General features: G+C 43.0%; 1 protein-coding gene across 1 annotated transcript in view; it reads left to right on the forward strand.

Moving 5' to 3' along the window:
* The window catches only part of ARNTL2 (aryl hydrocarbon receptor nuclear translocator like 2), a 49250-nt gene that overhangs the window by 8761 nt on the left and 13167 nt on the right, over positions 1 to 27322 (forward strand). Inside the window, exons 5-9 of the mRNA XM_045288437.1 lie at positions 4433 to 4590; positions 10773 to 10852; positions 11953 to 12045; positions 14130 to 14247; positions 15551 to 15694. Of these exons, the coding sequence (XP_045144372.1) occupies positions 4433 to 4590; positions 10773 to 10852; positions 11953 to 12045; positions 14130 to 14247; positions 15551 to 15694 (593 nt within the window). The remainder of the gene's footprint in view (positions 1 to 4432; positions 4591 to 10772; positions 10853 to 11952; positions 12046 to 14129; positions 14248 to 15550; positions 15695 to 27322) is intronic.

Below are 27322 nucleotides of genomic sequence, written 5' to 3' on the forward strand. Positions count from 1 at the left end.
CCCTGACTGGCTCGTCTCTTCCTTGTGGCCATTCTGACAGGGAGCATCCAATTGACGACTGATAGGCTTTGGGTCTCCACTCCGCCCTCCCCCTCATTCCCTTCAATGTTCTTTTAACAACACAAATATTTCCCTGTCTGGCCACATGGCTAGATCTGAATTTCATACCCTCTCCACTTACTCTGTTTCCTGATATGAACTGTACACAGAATGACGAGTTGGATCCCTGATAAGTTATAAAGCAGAGAACTAGCCTCTGGATAAATCTGCCTTTCCTCCATGAAATCCTCCAGAAAACTTTTCATCCGTAACTTTTTCAAGTAAAATGTATTTTTCAAGAGCTGGCTATTTCACGGGGGCAGTTGCCTCCATGAACACGGCTTCCTTCTCCATGAGAACAGAAGAAATGGATGGTGCCCTCCCCACCATGACTGATCATTTAGATCATGGGTTCCCAAACTTATTGGCTTACGGCTGCTGTTTCAGAAACCAAAACAAAAAACAACTCAGTGCTCACCTAGTATTTAAAAATGGTTGCACCATAGCCTGTAATCTAGGATAAAGCATTCATATCTGCACCACCACCCCCGTCATTCCAATGCCTCCCACCCCCACCCCAGGGGGTAGGATCACCCACTTTGGGAAACACTGATTTTAATCAAAGAGTCTATGTATTCTGTAAAGGACATCTATAGCTCCAAAGATCAAAAGAAGGGAAATACAAAACAGAATTTCATCAATAGAGGGGAATACAGAACAGAATTTTTTATTCTGGTACACTCCACACTTTCTGGATCCATGGAGGCTGAATAAACCTATTGAGATAATAGTTATCCCTTAATCAAAAAATATCACCTACTGACATCTTTAAACCAAAATATAGTCTAGTTTGACTCGTAAAAAACTATCTGCTTTGAGCCTTATGTTTTTTAAAGCACTATCTCTGAGTGATCAAAGGCACAACAACTCAAAAGATTAGAAAGGAACTGTATGAAACAGCGAGTTTAGGAAAATGGGGCAGGGGGACAACTCAGAAAAGGAGGGTGGAAACAGTTGCACCACTTAAAGAAAATCATCCTGGCCACTGAGTTGAGCATGTAGAAACCATTGAATCGGTTGATGCTTTGCTGAGCACATGCAGCCCTGTTGGTGCTGCTGGGTTCGCCTTGGGCTGCTAACCAACTGCAAGGTCAGAGATCCACATCCACCAGAAAGAGGAGGTTAGCCGCTCCTGTAAAGGTGCACAGCCTCGGACACCCTGTGTATGATGGCTGCGAGTCGGAACTGGCTCAATGGTAGTGGGTGTGCGTGTGTTAAACAGTAAAAAGAAAGTTAAAAACAAACTGCCTATTCCTTTTTCCTGAGTGTCCCAGCTCCTGCAGTCATCATCCACTGTTTGTTTGTTTGTTTCCAGTGACTTGTTTGCCCTTGTTCTCCTCTCCCTCTACATCTTAGCTCAGAGAGGCCACCCCTCTGCTGTCCACTCCAAGAGTCGGACATTTGTTCATTGCTCATGCCCTTTCTAGTGTCCCCTAATGCTGGAAGAAAGACAAAGGGATCATTTGAACACAACTGTAACATTCTTTGAAGCATAAAATATTCAACTAAAAATTACTTGTGAGTATAACAAAGTTTGAGTAGATACTAAATTTTTTTGGTAAGTACACATATGGTTCTTGCTTTGAAATGCATCCAGTTCACCCCGAAGTCTGTACTTTGTTGGAGGAGTGGCAACCCCAAGGGTGAATAGGCCAAGGGGTTGGTATCCATGAGCCTGTACACCCCAGCCCACACTCATAGACTCTTCTGTGTGGAAAACATTTTTAAGAATTTTATGTAAAATCTCTCCAAAGAAAGGATCGAGGCAAGTGCCCTCCTTAGCTTCGCTCCCATCTTGTTGCCTCCCTAAACTCTTCTTCTCAAGGAAACCCAGAGCTGACATGTTCGTAAGAGAGACTGATAGCTAATTAAAGTGTGAAAGTGAAATGTGTAATTCTCCCATTCAAAGATATGCATCTCTCTTCCCATTCTACTTTATCACCTGGGAAAATGTCTTAGTATCAGCGCATCTTACCCTTAATTAGTAGCATTTTTCTTTCATGGTCATATTTTAAATGATAGTGCCTCTTACAACGGATGGTGGCTCAGGCTTCATGGATGCTGTGTTGGTTTGTAAATGGTACTGAGGCAGCCAAGAGAAAGCAGCGATTAGTCATGTAACAGTCAAAAAAATCTTCCCAGAAGCTACTCACTGAGCTGAGTTTGGAATTGTCAAGAATGCGGAAGGGAAGGAAGCTCCAAGCCATCGAGAGCGAGGCAGGAAGGAGACGTGAGATACACAGCATGCTTGGAGACTTGCAAGTGTGTGACACTGCTGCTGTGTGAACTGTGGAGGTCCGGGGGAAGCATTCAGAGAAGAATCAGGAGGCGCAGGCTTGTGCCAGGTCGTAGAAAACCTTAGTCTGTCATGCAGGAGTTGGCTGTTCCTCTTAAGCAGTGGGAATGTGCGGAGCAGTTTTCTGCAACGGGGTTAGAGGGTCTGACTTGTTTGAGGACGATGATGCTGGAAGTTAGTGGGCAAGGTAGGCTAGAAGAGGAAGAAGCTAGAAGAAACATCAGTGTAAAAGGCCCTTGGGTAGCACAACAAACTATATAAGGGACTAAATTAAGGCAGCGGCACTGTGGATGGAGAGGAAAGACAGAATTATTTCAGAACTAGAATTTATAGGAGTTTGTAAATATTTGGCTATTTAGATTGAAGGAGAGAAAATGGTTTAGAGTGAGTCTTGAAGTGTCAACAGCCAAGACGAACCTCACAGAAGGGAGAGTCGAACCAGGGTGAACTGGGTAGAATAAGTTCAATTTGAGATGTCATGCGTTTTAGGGTGCTTATGAATCACTGATGTGCCCAAATCCCGTTCCAAAGGTCTGGAACTGGGTCAAGTATGAACCTGATAGGGATGAAGTAGCAAGTCATTTGTGAATCGTCGTAAAGCCTTGTGCAGAAATGAGCTCTCTTAGGGACAAGCCAGCTAGGGAGAAAAGAGTGGTACCAGGGTGGGCATCGTGGGCCACCGGCACACCGAAGGTCCGAGGAAGAGCGGAGCAAGGAAGCGGGGTGACGGCGCTGAGCAGGGAGAGTGGAGGAGGCACATCCAGAGAGGTAATCTGGCACCCCCTCGGAGGCTGCATAGGCACGGCTGTGGCCAGAATGGTTTGAGTGGTGTGGTGGTGGGGAAGCTTGAGTTTCACATCGGGGAAAAGGAAGACTGAATGGAGACGACCCTCTTTCAGGAAGCTTGGCAGAGAAGGGAAAGCAGTAGCAAGGACAGACAAACAAACTAGAATGACAGAAAGATGTTTTTTTTCTCCTGAGGACAAAGGCTGGAGGCCATGTGTAGACCCCTGATAAGGAGCTGAGCGAATGAGCTAAAATGTACGTTACTGTGTAAGCCAACTGTGGGGCGGAGCTACCATGGACTAGAAGCTGACACATCTTTTTCTCCAACATGAGGAGGAAGTAGACAAACCTCTGGGGCTCACAAAGATGCTGGAGTTCTTGAAGGTCTGAGGAAATAAGGTGGGGGTGGGTTAAAAGATACCTGCGTTCAATAGGACTCTTCCTGTTCCTAAGGGGTCTGCATGGCATCGTGGGTTAAGGGTTGGACAGTTAGACAGCAGCCACTCTTTGGGAGAACGAGGAGGCTTTCTGTTCCTGTGAAGAGTTACGGTCTCAGAAACCCACAAGGACACTCCTCCCCCATCCTAGAGGGCTGGCACGAGTCCGAATGGACGATGGCAGTGGTACTCCTGGGCCCAGCAGCAGCATTCTCTTCCCTAAAGGACACCCCAGGCCTACGGTCGGGACGAAGCACGGTGTGTGTGTGCTGGATTCAGCACCTGCTTCGGTTAGGGCAGTGGTTCTCCACCTTCCTAACACCGCCACCCTTTCATACAGGCCTCCTGTGGTGGTGACCCCCAACCGTATCATTATTGTCGTTGCTACTTCATCACTGTCATTTTGCTACTGTGATGAATCATCATGTCAATATCTGATAGGATGTATTTTCATTGTTACAAATTGAACATAATGAAAGAGTAGTGATTCATCACAAAAACAGTATGTAATCATATATTGTGAAATATTTATTTCTCATGACAAGTAAATGAAATTTTGTCCTGAAGCATGGTGTAGCATGGGTAGCAGTTATCACGCTTGGTACTCGTATATGGGCATATCTGCATGAGGGCGGATCCGCATGGAGATGGCTAGAGGAGCGGGGTCTCGGTTCCTAAGACCATCGGAAATAATCTGTTTTCCGCTTGTCTTGGGTGACCACTGCGAAAGGGTCATTCAACCCCCAAAGGGGTCGCTACCCACAGGTTGAGAACCACTGGGTGACCACGGGTTTGCCGAATCTTTCCTCCACAGAGAAGCTCACAGTCAAACCGAAAAGCGGAGGAGAGACAAAATGAATAACCTCATCGAAGAACTGTCTGTGATGATCCCTCAGTGCAAGCCCGTGGCACGCAAACTAGACAAACTCACCGTCTTGAGAATGGCTGTGCAACACTTGAGATCGCTCAAAGGTGAGCTTGACCTTGGCCTCCACCCTTAGACTTGGAACGTCGTCTTTGTAGGCGCGATCTCTGATTGGTGTGCTTCGCTGGTGCCGGCAGCTGAGAGTTGCGAGGTGTCTTTACCTTAGCAGGTGTGCATGGAAAGCTTTTCCGCAGCCTGTCCGTAGACAGAATACCGTTCATCTGGGGGAACTTCAATAACAGTTTACATTTGTGCCTGCTTCCCCGTGTGTAATGTCAAAATAATACTAGCCTTACATACCGGTTACTATTTTGGAAGTTCTGAAATGTAGTATTATTGATTATAATTAATTGATCAAAGATCATCTGTTAAAAATCTCCTTCAATCCTGAAATTTCTCTCAAGGTATTTTCGCAGGTGTTGGACACTGGGTAAAGATGCTCTTTGGCCCATGCCTCTTGGTGTGTTTGTATTCAATTCTGACGTTTGCAGCCTCCGACTTGAGGCTGAGTTTTAAATGAAAGTATTACAAATGTTTGCGTGCTTATGTGCGTGCATATAGTGGACATCACTCTGGTTTGAGAGCAGCCCTAACTCATCCAGCTTATGGGCAGCGTCATGGAAATGGGATTGAGTTCTAAATACTGTGGAAAGACCTGAAAGAGGGACATGCTGGAAATCACAGCGGAGCCTGAAAGTTCGGGTTTATAAAGATATAAAAGCTTTCAGAGAAATTTGGCTCAGGAAATATGAAAAAGAAACAAGCAAAAGAATGACCCCAGGGTCTTCATTTAGACTTCTGCCCTGCCCTGCTTGCCAAGGAAAGGAAAGCTCTTCCAGGGCAGAGGGGAAGTATGTAGAAAAGAAGCAGGGAACCTGCCAAGGCACGTGAAAGTGATGTAAGCAAGAACCAACCGTATTAGCTTGGACTCCTGGTGCAAGCCAGGCGCCGACAAAGAGGATCCTGTCTCGTAATGAGCAAAGATTCTGGACAATGACTCTGTTTACCTGGGACAGGGGTAGGGTTGAGCAAGTATAAATTAGGAAGCGAAACTAGAGACAGCTATTAAAGGCTTACTGAATAGTAACTTGTGCAGGTTGTAAAAATAGATGTAGGCATATTGTGGTTTGGTTCCAGACAACCTTAATAAAACAAACCTGGTGACAAATGAGTCTCTCTCTTTTTACTTTTGTGATTTCTCAGTGCACGCAAAAATGTGTTTACACTATGTTGTCGTCTGGCAAGTGTGCGACAGCATTAAGAAAAGGTTTGAAAATGATGACCATGGTGACACGAAGTGAGCATGTGCTGTTGGAAAATGGCGACACAGACTTGCTCCAAAAGGGGGGACACAAACCTTCAGCTTGCTAGAGAGAGAAATAGCTGCGAGACGCAATAAAGAAAGGTGTATCTGGGAGCCCTGGTGGCATGTGGGTTCCACGCTGGACTGTAAACGGGGATGAAAGATGTGCCTGTGGGTCAGCTCCCCTTCCCTAGGTCTCCGCATGGGGGAGGACGTGGTGATACACTTCAGACAGCTGGTGTGTGTGCAGAGATCTGGATTGCACACGGAGGCGGGTGCAGGGTAAGCCCCGACGCCTTCCTTGGCTCTGGGAAGCGCAGCAAAGACTGGGAGGCTTCCTTTGGGAGTGGGCCTCGAGGTCAGATTATCGTAATAACTGATTGTGAAATAAAATTCTCTTTCACCCACAGTTGAGACTTGCACAAATTGCATTCAATAATCCCTTCAAATCTTTTAACAATGAGATTTTGCAGGCTCAACTGAGGTCACTTGATTGCAACCCTAAAATCGCTCGATTCCACAGAGGACCTATGGGACAAGCCAACTGTGTAAACCCAGAGGGGATTTACTTGGGACTGAGATTTTACACGGACCCATGTAGGTAGCCAACACATATTTCTATTTTTAAAAAGTTGCCAACGCTTCCCAACTGGGGGTGTTTTGACCTTTACAAATGTCTAGAAATGCTTTTGGTCCACAGAGCTGGAGGGGGAGGTTCAGCAAAGCACTGTCAATAGTGCTGAAATTCAGAAATCCCAACAAGTTCATTATAGCCTTTCTTTCTCTAACAGTGAGCAAAATTGGCTTTCATTACCCACAATCTACTTCCTTATTTGGTCAGCCCTAAAAGACACGGAAGAAGTTGGTGGGGCTGTAGTTTGGGCCTTGGGCTGCTGCCCCACGGGGATGATTTATCATATTATCTATCATAAAAATGATTATGATGTCCCTAAAGTGATTCAGAGACATATATCAACTATAGATATATGAATGGATTGGGGGCTTTCACTTAATTCTAGCTTCAATCTAAGAATAATTAGTTCTTATGACATACTCAGTAGTCTTACTCTGTAGTTGCCCTTTTGAAGTGTTCACCAAAGATATGGGTGCTGTAGCAAAGTGTGGTAAAGAAACCAGATGGTGCCCAGCTGTCAGAAAAAATAGCATCTGGGGTCTTAAAGGCTTGCCTTAAACCAAGTGGCCATCAGACTGAGGTGTTGTATTAGGACAGGTTATCTAGAGAAACAAAACCAGGGACACTTATCTATGAATGACAAAGAGCTTTATATCAAGAAGTAATTATATATCAAGGAGGCATCCCACCCCAGTTCAACCCAAGTCCATAAGTTGGATGCTAGTTCATAAATCCTTCTTCAGACTCATGTAGCCACATGCTGGTGATGCAGAATGGTGAACTGGGAGGCAGGAAGCAAGAGGAACAGGCCAGTGGGTGCAGAGTCACATGAATCTCAAGTCAGTGGAAACCTGATGCCAGCAGGATGCCAACAGCTCTCAGGGTTGTTGGCAGAGTCCTGGCAAGCAGGAAAACAAAGGGACAGAGAGTGAGATCATCTCTGTACACCTTGCTCTTATACAAAAAAACTTCTTATATCAAAAAGGTGTCATCAGGCTGCAACTTTGCTGACATGCTTGACTCCACCCTTAGCCAGGAATGTGTAGTTGACCCAAGCCCTACATTCCACAGGCATTAAGTAAACCCACATGAAAGAAGCACACTAGCCTATGTGATCCAAGGATTATAAATAATAAAATCCAAATCCTTAGGAGGGAATGGTATCAGAGCTTAAATTATGAACACCCAGCTGTGTTCCCCATGGTCGGTAGTTCAAAACCACCAGTAGCTTCTTGGGAGAAAGACTGAGCTTTCTACTCCCATAAACAGTTACAGTCTCAGAAACCCACAGAGGGGGTTGCTATGAGGCAGCATTGACTCGATGGCAGTGAGTGAGAGTTTGCAGAAAGTCATGGATGACAGTGGAAGCCCAATTCCATTTGCAGGGTCCCTACAGGGATTAAGCCTCCAGTGAATCCCCTCTGACCGTAGCCTTGCTGTCAAACAGAGCTCATTGCACAGTGGATTACGGCAGATGTAATTAGTTACAATGTAACCATATCATTTGATTTCCCTTTTGACTCCTGTTAAAATTGTTTGCTTTTAATATTTTCTGTTTTATTTTTGATTGAGGGTTTTCTCTCTTTTGTTTTGTCATTGTTGGTTTTTTGTTTGTTCGTGTATCATATGAGTTCCTATCTATGAAATCCAGGATATGTAAACCTATACAGAGAGTAACTGGATTAATATTACCTAAGGGCATAGCAGTGGAGGTTGGGGTGGGGAAATGGAGGCTGACACCAATGAGTATAAGAAGAAAATGTTTTGAAATTGAGTGTGGTGATGATTGCACAACTCTTTTTAATATGATTGAATGATTAAATTGTATCATATGTGAATTATATGCCAATGAGACTATTTTTTTAAAAAGGTACTTGGAATATATATATGTATACGTATATACATATATATATATTCCAATTAAATATGGGGAAACAACTTGAAAAAAAAAAAAGAAGTGGTCAAGTTCCTTAAGGCTAGCCCCTTTAGCCAGTGGTGTCTTACATGCGTCAGTGTGTGGCACTGTGGAGGCTTGCGTGATGTTGTGGTACTGGAACCTAGACAACCAGTGTTTCAAATTCCAAAAAGGCTGCCTTTGAGAGATAGATTTCAGAGGAAAGTTCAGACTTAGACTAGGAAGAGAGGCCTGGCTATGTGCTTCTGAAAATTAGTCAAAGAGTTTACGGAGCACAGCAGGACGTTGTCCGACTTGCTTGCTTTTGACACATCCTTGGGGGAGATCAGTCACTGGAGCAAGATTTCATGCTGATAAAGTGGAAGGCCACCAGCCTACTAATAGTAATAGTAACAAATTACTTGTGGGAATTCTTTGAGGTCTCGAGAAAAAGGTCGTTTCCTGTGGAGAAGATTAGGGTCTTCCTTTTCTTCAGCCAAGTTCTTGGGAATGCTGCCACTCTGAGAACACTTACCAAATCATAGAATGAGGTGGTTTTCGTTTTGCCATTTGTAATTGGTGCAGTGGGTGGCCAACCATCCAACGGCCAATTTGTGACTTAAACATCTTAGAGGGTTACCGTCACCTTGCTTGAGAAAGCAACCTTTCTTGCAGTCCCCAGAGAGAAGGGGATGGTATTAGGAAAGTAGTGTGATACAGATGAGAGAAAATGGATCATTTCAGAATCGCCCTTACTCAGGTATTTTTGGAAATCCCTGCTCTGGTCCTCTATGCCACAGTGTGACCACAAAGGACCCTGATGAGCCAGGGCTGGTTGGCAGGTGCCTTTAAGGGAAATGTGCTTTGGGGGCTTCTCATCTTTCCAGTTAAGCTTTCTTAAGTTGTTGTTAGGTGCCATGAAGTCGGTTCCAACATATAGTCACCCTGCCTGATCCTCACAATGGGTCCTTTGCCCGAGCCCCTTGCGGCAGCCACTGTGTCAATCCATCTCGTGAAGGGCCTACTATTTCATTGCTCCTCCACGTTACCAAACATGATGCCCTTCTCCAGGGACTGATGTCTCCTGACAACACGCCCAAAATATGTCAGATGAAGCCATGCCATCCTTGCCTCTAAGGAGCACTCTGGGCTTCCTTTCAAGACAGGTTTTGATATATATATGGCTCATATAGATTTTGCTAATTCTACATCATTTTGCCAGTTTTTCAGTTTCTTTAGTCTATTTTTTACTATAATTAGCTCTGAACTAAGGGATTAAAATGAGGTTTTTTCATAATAATACATAGTTACATATTTTCAGAAGTCATTATATGATCTCTAAGGAAACTTTCTAACTTGAATGTTCTATGAATCCTTAAAATGTGTCCAGAGTTCCTGAATCCCAGTATTCAGAGTATGACCAGTTTTAATAAGATAAGCAATTATAAAAATAATTATACACCAAAAAAATAATAATAATTATACACCTACTCCTTACTTATTGACTAGTTTGTTATCTGCCATTTTGCATTTATGACCCTAATGAAAAATCTACTACCTGACTATTTGCCACCTTCCTGTGTGCTTTTGTCATTAGTGAACATGGAGATGTGAGGTCCGTGTTACACTGGCTGTGTTAGTTGAAGCGATGTGGCAGCCTGACTGCGCCATGATTCTGTGTAGTTTGGCAATTTATAAAGAGATGATGTAGCAGTTGTGTAATGATATAGTTATCCTCCATTTTGTTATCAGATGTGATCTTCCTTCATTTTTGCATAATGCCAATTTTTGCATATCAACCTGCTCTTTGAACCTCACTATAATGATAAATGAGGATTGGTTGTATCCTTTAAATAATATTATATGTATATTTTATTAAAATGCTTATTTTCTAATGAAACATTTTATTGGGGGCTCTTACAGCTCTTATAACAACCCATCCATCCATTGTGTCAAGCACATTTGTACATATGTTGCCATCATCATTTTCTTTCTACTTGAGTCCTGGGTATCAGCTCCTCTTTTTTCCCTCCTTCCCCCACCCTCCCACTCTCGTGACCCCTTGATAAATTATAAATTATTTTTATTTTCATATCTTACACCATCCACTGTCTCCCTTTGCCCATGTTTCTGTTGCTCATCCCCCTGGGATGCGGGGTGGGGGTGGGGTGCTTCTTTTTATATCAAGCTTATTGTCTGCACATTTGAGCAAAAATAAAGAAGTGGCTCCAGGAATTGCTGATGCAAGCTTAAGACATTTTAATCATGAAGCAAAAGAATGACTTGCAGCCTACTCAAAGAGATGCCCTGTCATCAGCAGGAACAACAGCAGCGGCATAGCATACTATGTTGACTTCCTTCGTATCCTCTCAATGACGTTTGACGTGTTTCATTTTAGGCATGACAAATTCATTCGTGGGAGATAATTACAGGCCTTCCTTTATTCAGGACAGCGAGCTCAGACACTTAATCCTTAAGGTAAGTAGGTTTAAGTTGTATTTTTCACTTTCATTTTTTATGTACGTGAGAGACAGAGTTTCTTGAATTTGCTTCCTATTATAAACACACATGATTCAACATTGAACCCATTTCCTATAGGATGGAGATTTTAAGTTATACAAGTAGCCGTGACTGAGTAGCTTGGGCTAAGGAAAGCAGAGCCAGTAGATAGGCACCTTCGTGACATGAAGCAGAGTTTCCCTTGAGTGCTAGCCTCGGCCCTTGCCAAATGGGCTCACTCTGTACAACGTGTCCTCCCCATAGCTGCTCCTACAGCCCATCCCTCCGGGTCCTGATCTCTGCAGAGCAGACAGTTACTGGTTCCTTCCTGAGGCCTCAGCCAGTTGATGCGTTGTGACATTTCTGTCCTCATTACTTTGTATACATGGGTTTGCAAGTTCACTCTGCTAGAGGTTTATTTGATGTAAGGAATGTGGTCCTATCGTTGCCATCTGCTGCTCCCAGGAGTTGGGAAAGGCCATGTTCAAGTGCCAGTGTGACCAGGTGCTAAGCCATAGTGTGATCAAATAGAAAAATCCTTCATATGTACTTTTGTCCATTTTTCTTCCAGAAACTGTTTATGCTACTCTTTGATTTGAGTAGCTGAATTTAAACGTGGTATTCCTCATAGAAGCATGAAGGATTTTTGCAGATAGTGAAGACATTTTTTAAATATAGAAGGTTGTGCCATAGCTTGGAAACTTTCTCGCCAGTCTGTGTTTTAACTCTGGTCCTGCCCCATTATTTGTCTGGGACACACCTACCTAATTTGCCTCATATTTGTTTTCAGTTGATAAATGTAGAAAATGATAAAGATAATTCTTACATTAGGAAATATTCAACTGGATATACCATGGCTCAGGCTTTCGTCTCAAAAGTCACTAGACTGGGATTCAGTTTGTCCTTATTTAGAAATATTTTTATGTCTTTAAGAGCATATCTGAAGATCACTTTTATAAAGTTTTGTGACCACTTCGTGAGTTCAGTTGCTATAATAATTTCCTCAAAATCTAAATGTGTGTTTGAGCAAGACTGAAGATATTTTCAAATGCTTACTTTTTTTTTCTTTTAAACCTTAGGCTGCTGAAGGCTTCCTATTTGTGGTTGGATGTGAAAGAGGAAAAATTCTCTTTGTTTCTAAATCAGTCTCCAAAACGCTTAATTATGACCAGGTATCCAATACTAAGGATATTTTCTACACAGTGTTCAATTTTCCAAACACATATGTCTTCAGGTGCTTTTCCTGACTCCTTTCTTCCCAGTGGGATATAAGATTAATGTCTACTGAATTAGAGCACCCAGAGAAAGGGCATGGACTTGTATTACTGGGATTCATGTTCACTTTCAAGTGGCTTCGTTTTGCTGAGCCTCAGTCTGGTCCTAGTAAAGGGATGAGTGATGATTATACCTGCTCTCAAAATGTAAGCACGAAATGTGGTTTTGTCTTTGAGAGTATCCGAAGTCTGTTGGCTACCTTTCTCTCCTTCCTCTAAGAGGCAACATTATTATTATTTTAAGATTTTAAAAATTGTTGCTGAAAAGATACACAGTTCAATAATTTCTGCATGGACAGGCCAGTGACACAGATTGTACTCTTCCAGATGTGCGTCCCTTCTCGGCCTCGTGTTCAGAATCATCCCTCCTGCACTGACCTACCCTATTGCCCTCCCCACCCCTAGCCCCCTCCAGCTTCCTGTCCAAACTTTTCAGTTGCTCAGTTTGGTCCCATGTAGAGCTTAAAAGAACACGATGCTCAAGGCAGCTATTCTTTACTAAGCTAAAGAAGACTTTAAAGAAGGCTTCAGGGTGTGTTGTGGGTTAAAGGTTTAAAGATTATTTTAGGGCAATAGGAGGATCCTCCAGCCTCGGTGGCTCCGGGAACTTGGCATCCCATGGTCACTGGAAATTCTGGGATTTTTGTCTAGAATCTCTGGTCAAAAGGTGCAGTCTCGGTAGTCTGGTACTATCCAATTGTTTGGGTTGCCCAGCAAAGGAAGCGGTTGTTCATGGAGGCAATTGGCCAAACTGTCCATTTCCTTCTTCATAGTCTTCCTATCACCGTTTCCTCCTGACTCCTTCAAGAGATAATACGATTCCTTATCATTAAGTTATGTGCATTCAATAACAGCTTTTGGCACAATCTCTGGCAACAAACCCTAGAATATGTCATTTAATTCAGTAGCTTAGTGATTACCTTATCCCACCTCCTTATTCCTGAACACGATTTAGTTGAAACTTGCATCTGTAGTCTCAATTAAACTGGAAGTCAAATCGACCACAGCTTTAATCTTGAATAACTCGCATAGCTTCAGCCTCATTTTCCTATAGCCTCACAGAGTGGGGAGAATAATAGGCATTGATAGATATGGAGTTAAAGAACAGAAAAAGAGGTATTATATGGCTGTCCACAGAAGGATGGAGAACCATATGAATCCTTCCCCAATTGAGGACACAAAAACCATGCAAGCCCTGAATCTTCCATCTTCTAATGGGAGACCCAGGACACTACATCCACTACACGCCGCGCCCACTGAGAGAACTGACGAGTCAGGGTCACGCATGCAGCCCAATCCCCCTGTGCGCTGACCATGTGTTTCCGCGGCCACCCAATAGGAGATGGAGATTCCCATGATGTAAGGTACCAGAAATGTGTCGGTGGCATTTGACCTCGTCAAACTGCACAAAGGTCACAGCCTTAAACACCCATGACAAACGGGATGGTCAAAAGCAAAGATCTACCTAATGGCAACTCACAACGTGGCCATGATTGTGAACAGTCTGCTTATTGACCATTTGTACATCGCTTTTGGAGAAGTTGAGTTGGAATGTCTTTGTGTTGTTGTTGTGAGAGTTTCTCTCATACTATGGATATTAAATTCCTATAATAGATATGGCTCCCAAATGTGTTTTTTTGAAAGAACAGTTAAAAGTAAATCATCACATAATTTAGAAATAAGTTTTGATTTGGAGGATGTTTTAAATTAGACAAAAGCTAGCAGAACATTAATGATTAGATGTTTGCGTTGATTTGTGTGTATTTGGTTATGGTTTTGTAGTCATGCATTTATTTTCTGTCTTTAAATATCACACTGCTTCTAGCACCAAGTTCATACTACATGGTACAGTAGATATTTCTTTGAACTTGATAAAAAGCAACTTTAGTAAAGGAATAGATATTTATCATCTGCCTGGATAAGAAAAAGTAGAAAAATTGTGGTTCTAGTTTTAAATGAGTATCTATCTGTCTTATGAATAGGCCAGTCTGACGGGACAAAGCTTATTTGACTTTTTACACCCTAAAGATGTTGCCAAAGTAAAGGAACAACTTTCTTCTTCTGGTATCCCACCACGAGAGACGCCAGGAGATGCCAACAGTAAGTGCTCATTTCAGCACACTTATGTCAGTTTTAAATCTGTCAACTTTATAATCCCTAACTTCAAAGTTAAAAAAAAATCAGTATAGCTGTCCCAAGAATTTCTGTATTCATATAAAGTCATAGTGATTTGAAGATGCTTTGATTTGAGAACACACGATTAAATCATATTTCCTGTTTTTCCTGTGCTAATAAAATCTTTATAAGAAAGTGTCTTATTTTAAATAAAAATTATTGGAGTTTTAATTACTTAGCTCTGTTAAGAAAAAAATTGTCTTTTAAAAAAATAAATCATTTTATTGGGGGCTCTTACAACTCATAACAATCCATACATCAATTGTATCAAGCATATTTGTACATCTGTTGCCATCATCATTTTCAAAATATTTTCTTTCTACTTGAGCCCTTGGTATCAGCTTTTTTCCCTCCCTCTGCCACCCTCCCACCCTCATGACCCCTTGATAAATCATAAATTATTATTATTTTCATATCTTATACCGTCCGCTGTCTCCCTTCACCCACATTTCTGTTGTTCATCCCCCTGTCAATCATTGTGATCAGTCCTCCCTTTCACCCACTTCTTCCCCCACCTTCTCCCTAACCTTCATGGTATCGCTACTCCCATTACTGTTCCTGAAGCGTCTATCTGTCCTGGATTCCGTGTGTCAAGAGCTCTTATCTGTACCAGTCAACTGGGATCATAATTTTTTTTTCTTATATGAGTAAGACTTACTTAGTAAAAGACTTTGCATACTTATACTTGAGAAAGTATTTATCTTCTCTAAAAATATCAAATAATAATTAATAATACAAAAACATGGAGCTTTGGCTCATGAATTGTTGCTGTACTTCAAGTTTTTAAAATATTATTTCATTTTATTGTATGATGTCTATTATTCATTCTCAGGGGAAAATTTAGAGGTAAATTGCAAGTGGTTATAAGTCATCAAAATGTGATTGCTTGGCAGATACATTTTAAAAATGTATATAGAATGTAAGGCTGCTGTTTTGCATTGTCTGGTTGATTTCCATTCATAGCAACTCCAATGGAGAAGTCATTAAGCACTTGACTAACTGAAAGATTGATGGTTTGAACCCACCAGACACTCAGCGGGAGAAAGGTGTGCCAGTCTGCTTCCATAAGGCAGCCTGGTAAACCCGATGGGGGACTTATACTCTGTTCTATTGGGTCTCCAGGACGACAAAATGTAATAGATAAATAACAATCCTTCATAGATAAATTCCACAATTGCTGCAAAATACTCTCTTTCACTTCTTATCTTGCCTCCTTCTACCATGAAAGCTGGTTCGCAAGTTCACAATCATTTCCACACTGGAAGGACACGTGTGTATTCTGGCTCAAGACGATCCTTTTTCTGTCGGATAAGGAGCTGTAAAGTCTCTGTCAAAGAAGAACACGAATGTGTACCCAGCTCACGGAAGAAAGGTACCATCATGTTCGATGTTAAATAAATAAAAGCATGGATATAAAGTTAGTATCCTAAATATGTTTACATAGAGATTGAAAATATATAGTTAAGGCATACAAATAGTTGCGGCCCAACGAATCTGAGAAAATAAGGTTGTTTCTTAACCAGAATTACTTAGAATGGTTCATTCAAATTATATCATTTGAGTTTATCAGGTAAGTACATATTTTTCTTATTGTCCAGAATTTTAATGGGGTCACTGAAATGGGAGGTTGGAGCAAATGGGAAGATTCGGGATGAGATAGAAATAACCCTAGTTCCTTTGTCGATCTAAAACATAAATGTTAGGTCTTTATGAAACAAAAAACCCTGCATCTCTTTCCCCACTGGAATATCATTTTTATCACACACAAACGTGAGAAACATTTCGCAATTCTATTTTATTCCATTGATCTACTTATTCTTGGAATAATGTGGATCTACCTTGCTAACTTAGCTTGAGAATTTTGTTCATATCTTCTGTAGCTGATTCAAACTCATTTTCTTTTCTGAATTTTCCTGACTATTCATCAAAGTTCATTTTTCAAAAAAGTTTGGAAACCGTTTTTCAGGTTTCTACAAGTCCTTCTGAAATTTTGGTAGATATTACTTTGAATTTCTAGAGTATAAAGAAAGAATATTTACACGAATTTGATCAAGAATCCCTTTGAGTATTCCTCTATGCCTTTTATAAGAGTGTTACCATTTTCTTTTTTTAAATTCTGTATATTTCTTATTAATTGGGTCAGTTGCATTTCACTGTTGTTTATTTATTTATTTTTCATGGTTGCTTTTAAATTGGCAATGATAGTAATATTCTTATGTGGATAGGATTTTTTACTTTATTTTTCAACTAAAATGACTAATTTCTATAAATTTTAATGTATCTATTATGCAATGATCTACCTTTCTGAATTCATCAATAGTTTTCATTTTCCTTCTATTTGTCCTTGTGCATTTTTCAAGTTTGGGATCATATGAACTATAACTGATGACTCTTTTCCATGCTTTCTTAAATATCTAATTCTTTGAACATCTTTGAAAAAATTCCACAGATGTGCCTAGTTTTCATAAATAATATGGATCTACCTTTGCATAGGCATAATGAATATAATCAATGTATAAACTCAAATATTTATTTTAGCTCACGGACATTTTCTTTAATAAATACAGTGTCATTTTTCTGGTTTTTAAAAAAACTGCATGTGCTAGTCTGGGCAGACTAGAGAAACAAATTCATAAACACTCATATGTATATAAGAGAGGTTTATATACAAAAGGAATTGAACATTGAGAAAACATCCCAGCCCTGTCCAGATCAAGTCCATAAGTCCGATATTAGCCCATGTGTCTGATACCAGTCTATGAAGTGCTCTTCAGACTCACGAAACACATGCAATGATGCCGAATGTAGAAGATCACAGGCCAGTGGGTAGAAAGTCTCTGGATCCAGTGGCCTTGTAAGTACCTCAGTTCTGGCAGGGGTCTCTGCATGGCTTCTCCAGCACCCACGGCTGCATCAGGGTGGGTCCATGTGTCTTGTCAGCTGCTATGTCTCCCAGGGTGTGAGCAGAGCATTTCCCACCTCTAAGAAAGTAATACCAGATTTCCCAGAATTCTCAAGAGAAGGCCATGCCCACCCAGATACCTCCTTGGCTATGATCCCATTGACAGACTAGACTCCACCCCTACACGCATAATCCTCTCAAATTGACAGTTATGTAACTACCACACTGCAGTTGGACAAGAACCTCATTTTATGAATTTTGGTAGTTTCTTAGGATACTTCAGGTGGCTTTCATTTTCATGGCATTGTACTTCCTTGGTATATATTTTAGTTCTATTTTCTTGTGTTTAATAGATTTTAATAGATATTGATGCTTTGATTTTATTTAATACTTACCAAGTTTAATTAGAAAGTTGTAGGGACTGTAAAATATCTCATGCTTATTTTCTTAAGAGATTATTAAACTGTTTTGTATATAGAATTTTCTATATAAATTTCAACATGAATTTGTTGTTGTTGAAAAATACACAGCAAAATGTATACCAATTCAAATAATTCTGCAAGTTCAGTTCAGTGACATTGGTTGCATTCTGTGAGTTCTGCAAACATCCCCATATTCCTTTTCAGAGCCTTTCTCCCTTACTAACATCAGCTCACCGATCCTTGAATTTTATGTGCCAGCTTTGGAGTTGCTGTTGTCAGTCTCAAAGTGATAAGTCAAAAAGAGTACAATCCTCAGAGGCATTTCTTACTATTGTTGTTGTTGGGAGATGTCGAGTCAGTTCCAAATCATGGCAACCCTGTGTACAACAGAGCAAAACACTGCCTGGTCTGGAGCGATCCTCACCATTGCTATTACAGTTGAGAACCTCGTTGCAGCCACGTGCAATGCATGATGAGGGTCTTCCCTTTCCAATGACCCTCTCTTTTACCAAGCATGATGTCCTTTTCCAAGCTCTGGTCTCTCTTAATAACATGCCCAAAGCACATAAGGAGTATTGTGGCTACTAGTTAAGTTAAACTGCTGTTGCCTTTAAAGAACACTTCAAGGAATATTTTTGGCTTAAGGTTTATAGAGGATCTCAGGGCAATATTTTTAGGAGTTCATCTAGCCCCACTGATTCCAGAAAGTCTGGAGTCCATAAGAATTAAATTCTGTCCTGCGTTTCCTCCCTATAGATCCGGATTATTCTACATAGTCTTTCATTAAAATGGTCAGTAATAGTAGTCAGGCATCACTCAGGCCTTCTTATCTCCTGGCCGTTGTTCATGGATGTAATTAGCTCCATTGCATTTTCTCCTCCTATACCTGACTCTAAGGACCCCTGGTGGCAGAGTGGGTATCGAATTGAGCTGCTAACCACAAGGTGAGCAGTTTGGAACCACCAACCGCTCCTTGGGAGAAAGATGAGGTTTTTTTAATCGTCTAAAAATTTAGCCTCGGAAACCCACAGGGGTAGTTCTGCGGGAGTAGGGTTGCTGTGAGTTGGGATGCACTCACTGGCAGCAAGTTCTGGTTTTGGGGTATTCCTGACTCCCCTTCTTCCTCTCTTGCTTGGATACATAGAGCCAAATCATTGTACCTTAGAAGCTGCTTACAAGCTTCTAAGACCCCAGACCCTATGTGAGAAGTGAAGTGGTAGAACACAGGCACTGAACACTGAACAAATTATTAGACCAATGAACTGGGATGCCCATGAATCCAGGACCTTCAACCTGCAAACCAAGGAACCAAGTCCCATGAGTTGTTTGCTTCTCTGTAAGTGGTCTTCTTCGTTTGTTTGTTTGGCCATTGATGTAAATATATCTATCACACAACTTTTACCCATTTAACTCTTTACAGGTGTACTACTTATGTTGACAGCTATTACAGTAATTGGCTGTGCAACCCTATTCTTAATCAATGTGACTTTTTTCCATCGTCATTTCCATCATCATCCAAACCCAATCTCAGTACTTCATAAAAAATAACTCCCTTTTCCCCTCCCTCCCATCACTAGTAACCACTAAGAAACCTTACTCTCTATAATTTGCCTGGTCTTGTCTTTTTATATAAGTGAGTTTATTTAACTTCTATCCTTTTGTAATTGACTTATTTCATTTAGTATAATGTCTTCAAGCGCCATCCATGTTGTAACATGTATCAAGACTTCATTTCTCTTACTGAGTAGTAGTAGTCCTTGCGTGTATATACCACATTTTATCTCTGTGAGTTAGAATTGACTCAGTGGCAGTCAATTTGGTTAAATACAGCTGTTAGATTAAACTCAGAAGTTTTGGTTAGAATTTCTTTATCTTTTTTTAAAGAGCATGTATTAAATCATAAACAGGGCAAACAGAACAACTGCAGAGACAGGCGTCTGGATGAGAGTGATTATCAGCATGAGGTCATAATGACCTTCAAGATGCGTAGCTTTAAAAGGACATGGAGGTCAAAGAAGACTGTCCCGTAACCATGGTTGGTGGCAGATCAGTATAACATAGTGACTGGTTGGACCCGTGGAGTGGGTTTGGGGCCATGATTGGGACACGTGCATTATGTAAGACAAAGGAGCGTGTAACATTGGTCCTGGGGCCTCCTTGAGGCAATCAGGGCATGGCTCATGACCATGGGACCCCTGGTACAGTGATCTATTTCAAGGATACACTCAGGTAAGCCCCTGAAGGAGATTGCCCCACCCTGGGCTGGTCAAGGGGGTGTAAATCATCCACTTTCCAATGCTATCTATCTGAGGGCAAGACTATTTACATGCCTGGTCCATGGTCAGAGGGAATTCAATGGATGCTGAATCCATGTGGGGACTCTACAAATGTAGTTTGGACTTTCAGTGTCATCCATAGCTTTCTGAGACGTTAGAATTTCTTTTGGCAGTCATCTAAAATGATAAACACGATTACTTGGTAAAGGAGATGGCCAGCAAAAACAACAAGGTGCCCAATACAGATGAGGAAATGGAGCCTGTCAGGCTATGGCTCAGGGCATGTCCCCACATGGCCCTGGAGGGTTCCCTAACTCAGGTGTCCGTCATAGAATCTCAACAGGTGCATCAGGCTCTCCAGCTGGAAGTAATTGAGATGCAAGCCTGCAGCAGACCTGGGCTATTAAGACACAGGCGTGATGTCACCTCTTTCTACAAAGCCTGCTCAGATACGGTGAGCAGTAAGTCACCCGGCTGGTCCATCTTCAGCAACCAGAGAACAAAGAGATGGTTACTGAATGACTGTCATGAGCAGCACGATCAATAATTACTCAATGCTCTTAGACGTTTTTGAATGCTCGGTTTATTCACTGCAAACACACACCAAACAATCTAATAATCTTAAAATTAACTCTAACTACTAAGTATGAGAATATCAGGGCAAGTATAAGGGCAGCACACGACACACATCCTAGTCCAGCATCATAGTCCCAATAAGCAGTGCGTTCATCGGTGGACTCATCCCTGGTGGAGTTGGAGAGAGCAGGCGTCGATGTCTCCTTGGTTCCTAACTCTCTGAAAAGTCCGTGTCTCTACCTGGGTTTAAATAGGCAGCTTGGCTGGCTCTTTGACGCTGTCTTATTGGGGTTCCCCACACTTTTGGGGGTGACTCTCCTGACCATCTGTTGGTGCTTGGCAATGGTCGAATTTTGGGTTAGGCCTGAGTGTCGCTTTGTTTCTTCTTGAGAATGGAGTTTCTTGTGTTGCTTTTGAAATGTGGCTCAACATTTGGCAAGGTAGTTCAATCGTCTTGCGAGGCAGTTCTCTAATGCTCTCATCAATAACCAGGGCATTCATCGATAACTGTTAGACCAGTAGAGCTCAGGCAACCGGGCTGAGGAATGTGGGACCCAGATGACTTAGGAAAGTGGAGTGGGGGGGATGACTCGTAACCCTGTAGTGCTCAGCCAATGAGGAACCAGGGGAGGAGGCTTGCAAACTAGGGATAAAATTCTTGTGGAGGGGCTGTGAGCCATGCCCCTTTTTTGCCTCATTTGTCTCAGGCCTTGAGTGCCTGATGTTGCAAAATCAAACAATAAAGGCCTCTTTTGCACTAAAGTGAGTAAGATTGGATTTATTGAGCACTTGTTGGTTAAAATCCTGTGATGGCCCATTGGTAAATTCATGTGGGATAAGGCAATCTGCCCCACTTCTCTCAAGAGACCCATCCGGTATGGCCCAGATCAGGGGTGTATACTGATCTGCCATTTACCAAGAGGAACCAATATGGTGTCCTGGGTTTTGAGAACATTTCTCACAGAACCACCCCCACTCTAGGGGGCTTGGATCTCAGGTGCCCATGTTGGGCAATCCATCAGCAACCCCGAGCTTCTCTCATAATGCTGTCCTTTTGTTTGCCTGTTGTTATGATTGCCTTCCTCAGTAGAAACGGAGCTTCCTGTCTTTTTCTATGGTGGCACCCGGCACATAGCAGACCCTCACTAAATAGCTGCTGAATGCTTGAATGACCATCCTCTTGTCATTTGTTTCCGGTTGACTGCCATGATCACCCCTTTCAGGTCCACACGAACAGTTAGGAATTCAGTGAATGGATTTACAGTATGGTGTTCGGTGCCACCCAGAAAGCAAGTTCAACATACATTTTAGATTTTATCCCAAAGAGACTTTAACAAACTCCTCGGATCTTTATGTAACCCATAATTCTTAGGTGAACTAAACTGGAAAAGGCCCTGTAATGGGAACAAAAATATCTGGCCCCGGTGAATGGAAATCAGTGCATAGTCGCTACATTGGCCTTTTAAACTTTGGCTTGAGTGTGAAGCTGTGTCTGCGTTGGCGTCAGGGCTCTGCCTTTCCTGGGCTCTTCCCTCTCCCTGCCCCTTTCACTGAGTTCCTCGGACTTTGGGGCACAGTTCCAGGACAACTCAGACCGACTACATACGTGTGGACGATTTGCCTTAGGTTTGGGAAGCCCAAGTCAGTCACTGAAGGTAATCTTGGAATTATGGTGATTTCTGTGTCTGGTTTTTAACCTTTTGTGGAGATACAAAAAGGAAAGTGGGAAATCCTATTTGGAACTGCACAATCTTGTTATAGTATTTTGTTATATTAGTCTGCTTAAGCAGAAAGACATGTAGGTTTTATATATATATATATATATATCTCCAAGCAGCGTTTTTGAAGAGTGTAGTGATCAAATGTTGGTACATCCATTTGGTTTCTGGAATGATTTTTCTAATTATTGTTTTTAGAGGTTTATAGAAGGGACAGGGAAGATTTTGTTTACTTGGAAATAAGAGGTGATCTCTTACCGGAAATTCAAGAATATTTGGCAGATGCCCGAGTTAAGTCGTAGTTGCAATTCCGCATGAGCTAAAGGGGCTGGCGTAGTTTTGAGCCCTCCGCCATGTTCCAAGTTCTTGTACTAATCTTCCTGGAGGGCAGGCTTGAGGTCAGAGTAGAAAGAGTCTGGCCTCTGAACTCCACAGAATTTGAAAGTCAGTTCTGCTGTCTAACCAGGAGGTAATCTCACCGTCTCCACGTGGAAAATAGCAACAGTATCTCACCAAAGTGTGGTTGGGATGAACTTGGTGTAATGCCATGGTTTGAGCCCACAGCCACTCCTTGGGAGCAAGATGAAGCTGTCTGCTCATGTCAAGATTCACAATCTTGGAAACCCTAGGACAGGGGTCCTCCAACTACGGTCCACGGGCCGCATGCAGCCCGCTGAGGACATTTATCCGGACCGCCGGGTGTTTTTGCCCCGTTTGTTTTTCACTTCAAAATAAGATATGTGCAGTGTGCATAGGAATTCGTTCATAGTTTTTTTTTTTTAACTGTAGTCCGGCCCTCCAACGGGTCTGAGGGACAGTGAACTGACCCCCTGTTTACAAAGTGTGAGGACCCCTGCCCTCGGGAGTAGTTCTTCTCTGTCCTATGGGGCTGCAGGTCAGAACTGACTTGATGGCAGTGGGCCTCAGTGCGTGGAGTCCCTGAGTGGGACACACGGTTAATACACGCCACTGCTCAGCAAAGCGGTTTCCGTCCACTCAGTGGCACCGCAGGAGAAAGGCCTGGTGATCTGTTCCAGAAAGATCACCCATTGCAAACCCTGTGGAGCACAGATTGATTCTGACCCACGTGGGGTCGTGAGGAGTTGTAATCCACTTGGAGACAACAGGTCCTTGCAATGCTATGCTTGGCCTCTAGCCAGCACTCAACAAATGGTAGCTATCATTTTCGGCCCAGAAAGACGAGAAGGAAAATGAAAGAGAATAAGGAGAGATGGAATATTTCTGAAGAACCATGGGGGAGAGGAGACCTGGTGGCTATCAGTTTTCATATGGAGACAGAGTGAGTGGTTATATTCTGGGCTACGAACTTGCAAGGTCCACAGTTTGAAGCCACCCGCTCTTCTGCGGGAGAAAGATGGGGCTTTCTACTCCTGTAGAGAGTTACAGTCTTGGAAACTCACAGGGGCAATTCTGCTCTGCCTGGTAGCGTGGCTATGAGGCGGCATCCACTCGGTGACAGTGCTTTGCGTGAGTTTACTGTGTGCTCAGTCCTCTGCATCATTCCATACACTCTCTCCTCTGGGGTTGCTGCAAGTCAGCCTTGACTCGAAGACACACAGCAGTAGCCACCCTGTACCTGTGCAACACAGCCCCAGTTTGCGGGTGAAGCTTAAAGAGGTTATGCAATTTGTCTGAAATCTCTTAGAAGCGGGCTGAGTCAGGACTCTGGTTTTAAATGCTGTTTTCTTTCTACCAAGGACGCCTAGCGGCTCAGTGATGAGGCACTCGATTGCTACCCCATCAGCTTCTTCATGGGAGTAAGATGCGGCCCTGTGCTCCCGTCAAGAGTGTAGCCCTGGAAACCCCCTGGGTAGTTCTGACCAATCCCATGAGTCAGCCTTGACTGGATGGCAACTGGCGTGGGTTTCATTGTTTCTCCTATACCAGGGCACCCACAGTAGCTTGCTGGAGGCTGGAGGCTATGCATGAAAGAGATTCATTCTAGATGGCTTCTCTAACAGCCATGCCAACAAGGGAGTTGCCGTCTGTTGTAGAAATGTGTTCCTGCTCCCACACAAGGAGGCTCCCCTCCTACTTCAAGCTGGGCCATCTTCACTTAACCAAAAGTGCCCAAGGCAAGAGGCCCATTTAGCTTAAGGCGAGCTAAGGGCGTTTGTTACCTCTCAGCCTGGTTTGAGAACTGCATGTGGATGGCTGGGCCAGGGTGAAGAGACTGCACAGTATCACCCTGGCTGGCCACAGGGAAGGACTTCCAGCGCGGGGCTGTTTTATATTCCCCTCTAATAAAGGAGGATGCCTGTGAAGGGAGTGGCTTTATCCTGCTGCGACATTGGGATTTTTTCACCCTGTAAAATCATTGGCCCATGGAATCCACTGATTTTAAAGTCCAGCCCTCAGTAATGCTGAAAGCCGATGGCTCCGTAAAAGTGTTTTTCTTCCTTTCACTGTTTAATTTTAAAAGAAGAGAGACTGGAAAGCAACCCTTTTGACTGTTATTTGGAAAAAAACCAAATTTAGGATTTAAATTTAAATGAGTTGATAACTGACATGAGTTGATAACTGCAGAAGCAGAATTGTCTCTGATTTGGGAGATTATTTGAGATTTCCGATAATATGAAAAAAAAAAGTAAATAACACTGACATTTAAAAAAAAAAAGTTATTTCTTTCCTGACTCTAACATTTTGAAAAGTTCCCAACGTAGAGACAGACTCACTCTGGTATCTCGTGAAATTAAAGACTAAAGAGGGAGGAAACAAAGGCTACCCAATGTCTTCGGTTTTCTTTCATTGATCTCACGAACCACAGTGATGGCACTCAGAACCCACTTGCTAAGGAGCAAATGTCGCCAGCCCTGTCAGAGCCCAGGGCGATAGTGTCCCCTCTGCTCTTGCCAGCACGGGGCATCCACCTGTGCTCTGATTGGCTGCCTTTCTCTGGTCTTGGGAGCCAAGTCGTCGTGTCCACCAGCAGAGCGGGGCTGAAGTGCGGGGAATGATGGCGGCGGGGGAAGGCGGAGGCTGTCTGCTCTCAGAAACCCTGATTTGGGCTAAGTAAGACAGGTCAAAAGTCACTCGATGGCAGTGGGGTTGGTTTTCCTGCTTTGGGGGGAGTGCCCTTGACCCAATCATGTTATTGTTACCTGCCGTCAAGTCTGTTCTGACTCATAGAAACCCTATCTATGCACGACAGGATGAAGCTTTCCCCGGTCTGCACCATCCTCACAATTGTTGCTCGGTGTGAGTCCATCCCTCCCTGTCCGTGAGTCTTCCTCTGGTTCTCTGACCCTCCGCTTTGCCAAGCACGATTTCCTCTGCCCAATGACTGAAGGCAGAATGATCCTGAGCCTCCTGCTCAACGTCCCCCCCAAAAAACCTCAAGCCAAATTCACTGCCATTGGGTTGACTCTGACCCATAATGACCCTATAGGACAAGGTAGAACTACCCCTGTGGATTTCTGACACTGTTAACTTTTTACTGGAGTAGAAAGCCTCATCTTTCTCCCATGGAGTGCCTTGTAGTTTCAAACTGCTGACTTTTGTGGCTAGCAGTCCCACGCATAACCTTATGCCACCATGACTCCTACCTTCCCTCCAGCATGCCCCAAAGACCCTGCTTCCTCTCTCAGAGAGGCATTTTGCCAGAAAACTCGCCCTTCATTAGCTTCCTGCTCACTTCTTCCTGTCTCACTCCAGCCTTTCCCCACCAGTGACCAGTGTTCCCCGTGATTGCTTCTCGCCTACATTTCTTGTCCTACAGTCCTTAGGGTCTGCCTGATGGTGCAGTGGTGATGCGATGGGCTGCGATCTGTATGGTGGAGAGTTCAAAACCACCGGCAGCTCTGCAGGAGAAAGACGGGGCTCTCTACTCCCGTAAACAATGACATCAGAAGCCAACAGCAGACCCCTCTGAGTCAGGATTGGCTGGCAGCAAGTTTGGTGTTGGTTTCTGTAAGAACTTATACCAAGAGAGCAAGCTTCCAGGTGGAGAGACCAGCCTGGGACTTGTTGAGGGAAAATATCATAAAGGATTTTGAAAGGGTGTTCTATAAATTAACGCAGCGGGGGATATTGATATTTCGTTCCTTTTTTTAAATCATGGAACAAATTATACTTGAATCTACCCTGGGTGACGGATGTAAATACAGAGTTTAGCTTTGGCAAAGTTTGGGGTCCATGACTCATGATAAGATCTAAAAAAAATTAGGACAAGAATTTTTTATGGGAACTTTTCTTCCCCTTCCTTAACTTTAGGTAATTGATCAAATGAATTGCCATGGATGGAATTACATCATCCCAACTAGAAATTTACCAACTGAATAAATGTTCAAGGTGAGAAGTGAGGGACTTTAATTTGGATACTTAAGTGGGGACCTCCCTATAGGAAAGGAAAACACTGGATTCTGTGGAATAGCATTCCATTTATAAAGAAAAAACCTTATTTGTATATTCTGCCCTTTGAGCTGGAATCGCCGCCGTGGCAGTCTGAGAGGTGAGCATTGATCCAATGTTCGCTTTCATTGCAGATGTTTAGTCAGTATCACGTGGAAATGTGCAAACGCCATCAGAAATGCCAACCCCTGTGTATAAAGCTTTTTATTTGTGACCACTATTTTGTTCATATGAATGAACACCTTGTATTTATGCTTATCCTAGTTTCATTCCTTTAAGATGTTTTGAATAGTAGGGGTGAGATAAGGGCAGGGGCCTGGAGTGATTTCCAGACCTGAAAACAATGTGACTGCCTTGGTTGATCACGGTGCCATTAAACAAGGGCATAGTGACTAGAGCGGGCATTGGAAAGGCAACAAATTCACTTGCAGGCATTTGTGGTTTAGTCGTCTGTGAACCGTGGAAGTTTGACGTCTGTTAGATGTTGAGGGTAAAGCCCTAACGATCCGTTCCCTGCTTTGGTCTTCAGCCATGTCCCACCGTCTGTGCTTCAAACCCGCCCTCGCTGTTTCTTGCCTCTCAGCATCTGCACTGGCCAAGCCATAACACCCCTGTGCTCACTCCATCCTGCCACAGCCCAGACACCTCCTGTTCGAGCGTCCGCCGTGGTGGCACTCAGCAACAAGCACAGCGCCGCCCGTGGCCAGCTGTGACCTTCCTAGGTCCCCAAGACAG

Source organism: Echinops telfairi, unplaced genomic scaffold (assembly GCF_000313985.2).
Source record: "Echinops telfairi isolate 266 unplaced genomic scaffold, ASM31398v2 ScPeMD7_21;HRSCAF=78, whole genome shotgun sequence".
Classification (NCBI taxonomy): Eukaryota; Metazoa; Chordata; class Mammalia; order Afrosoricida; family Tenrecidae; genus Echinops; species Echinops telfairi.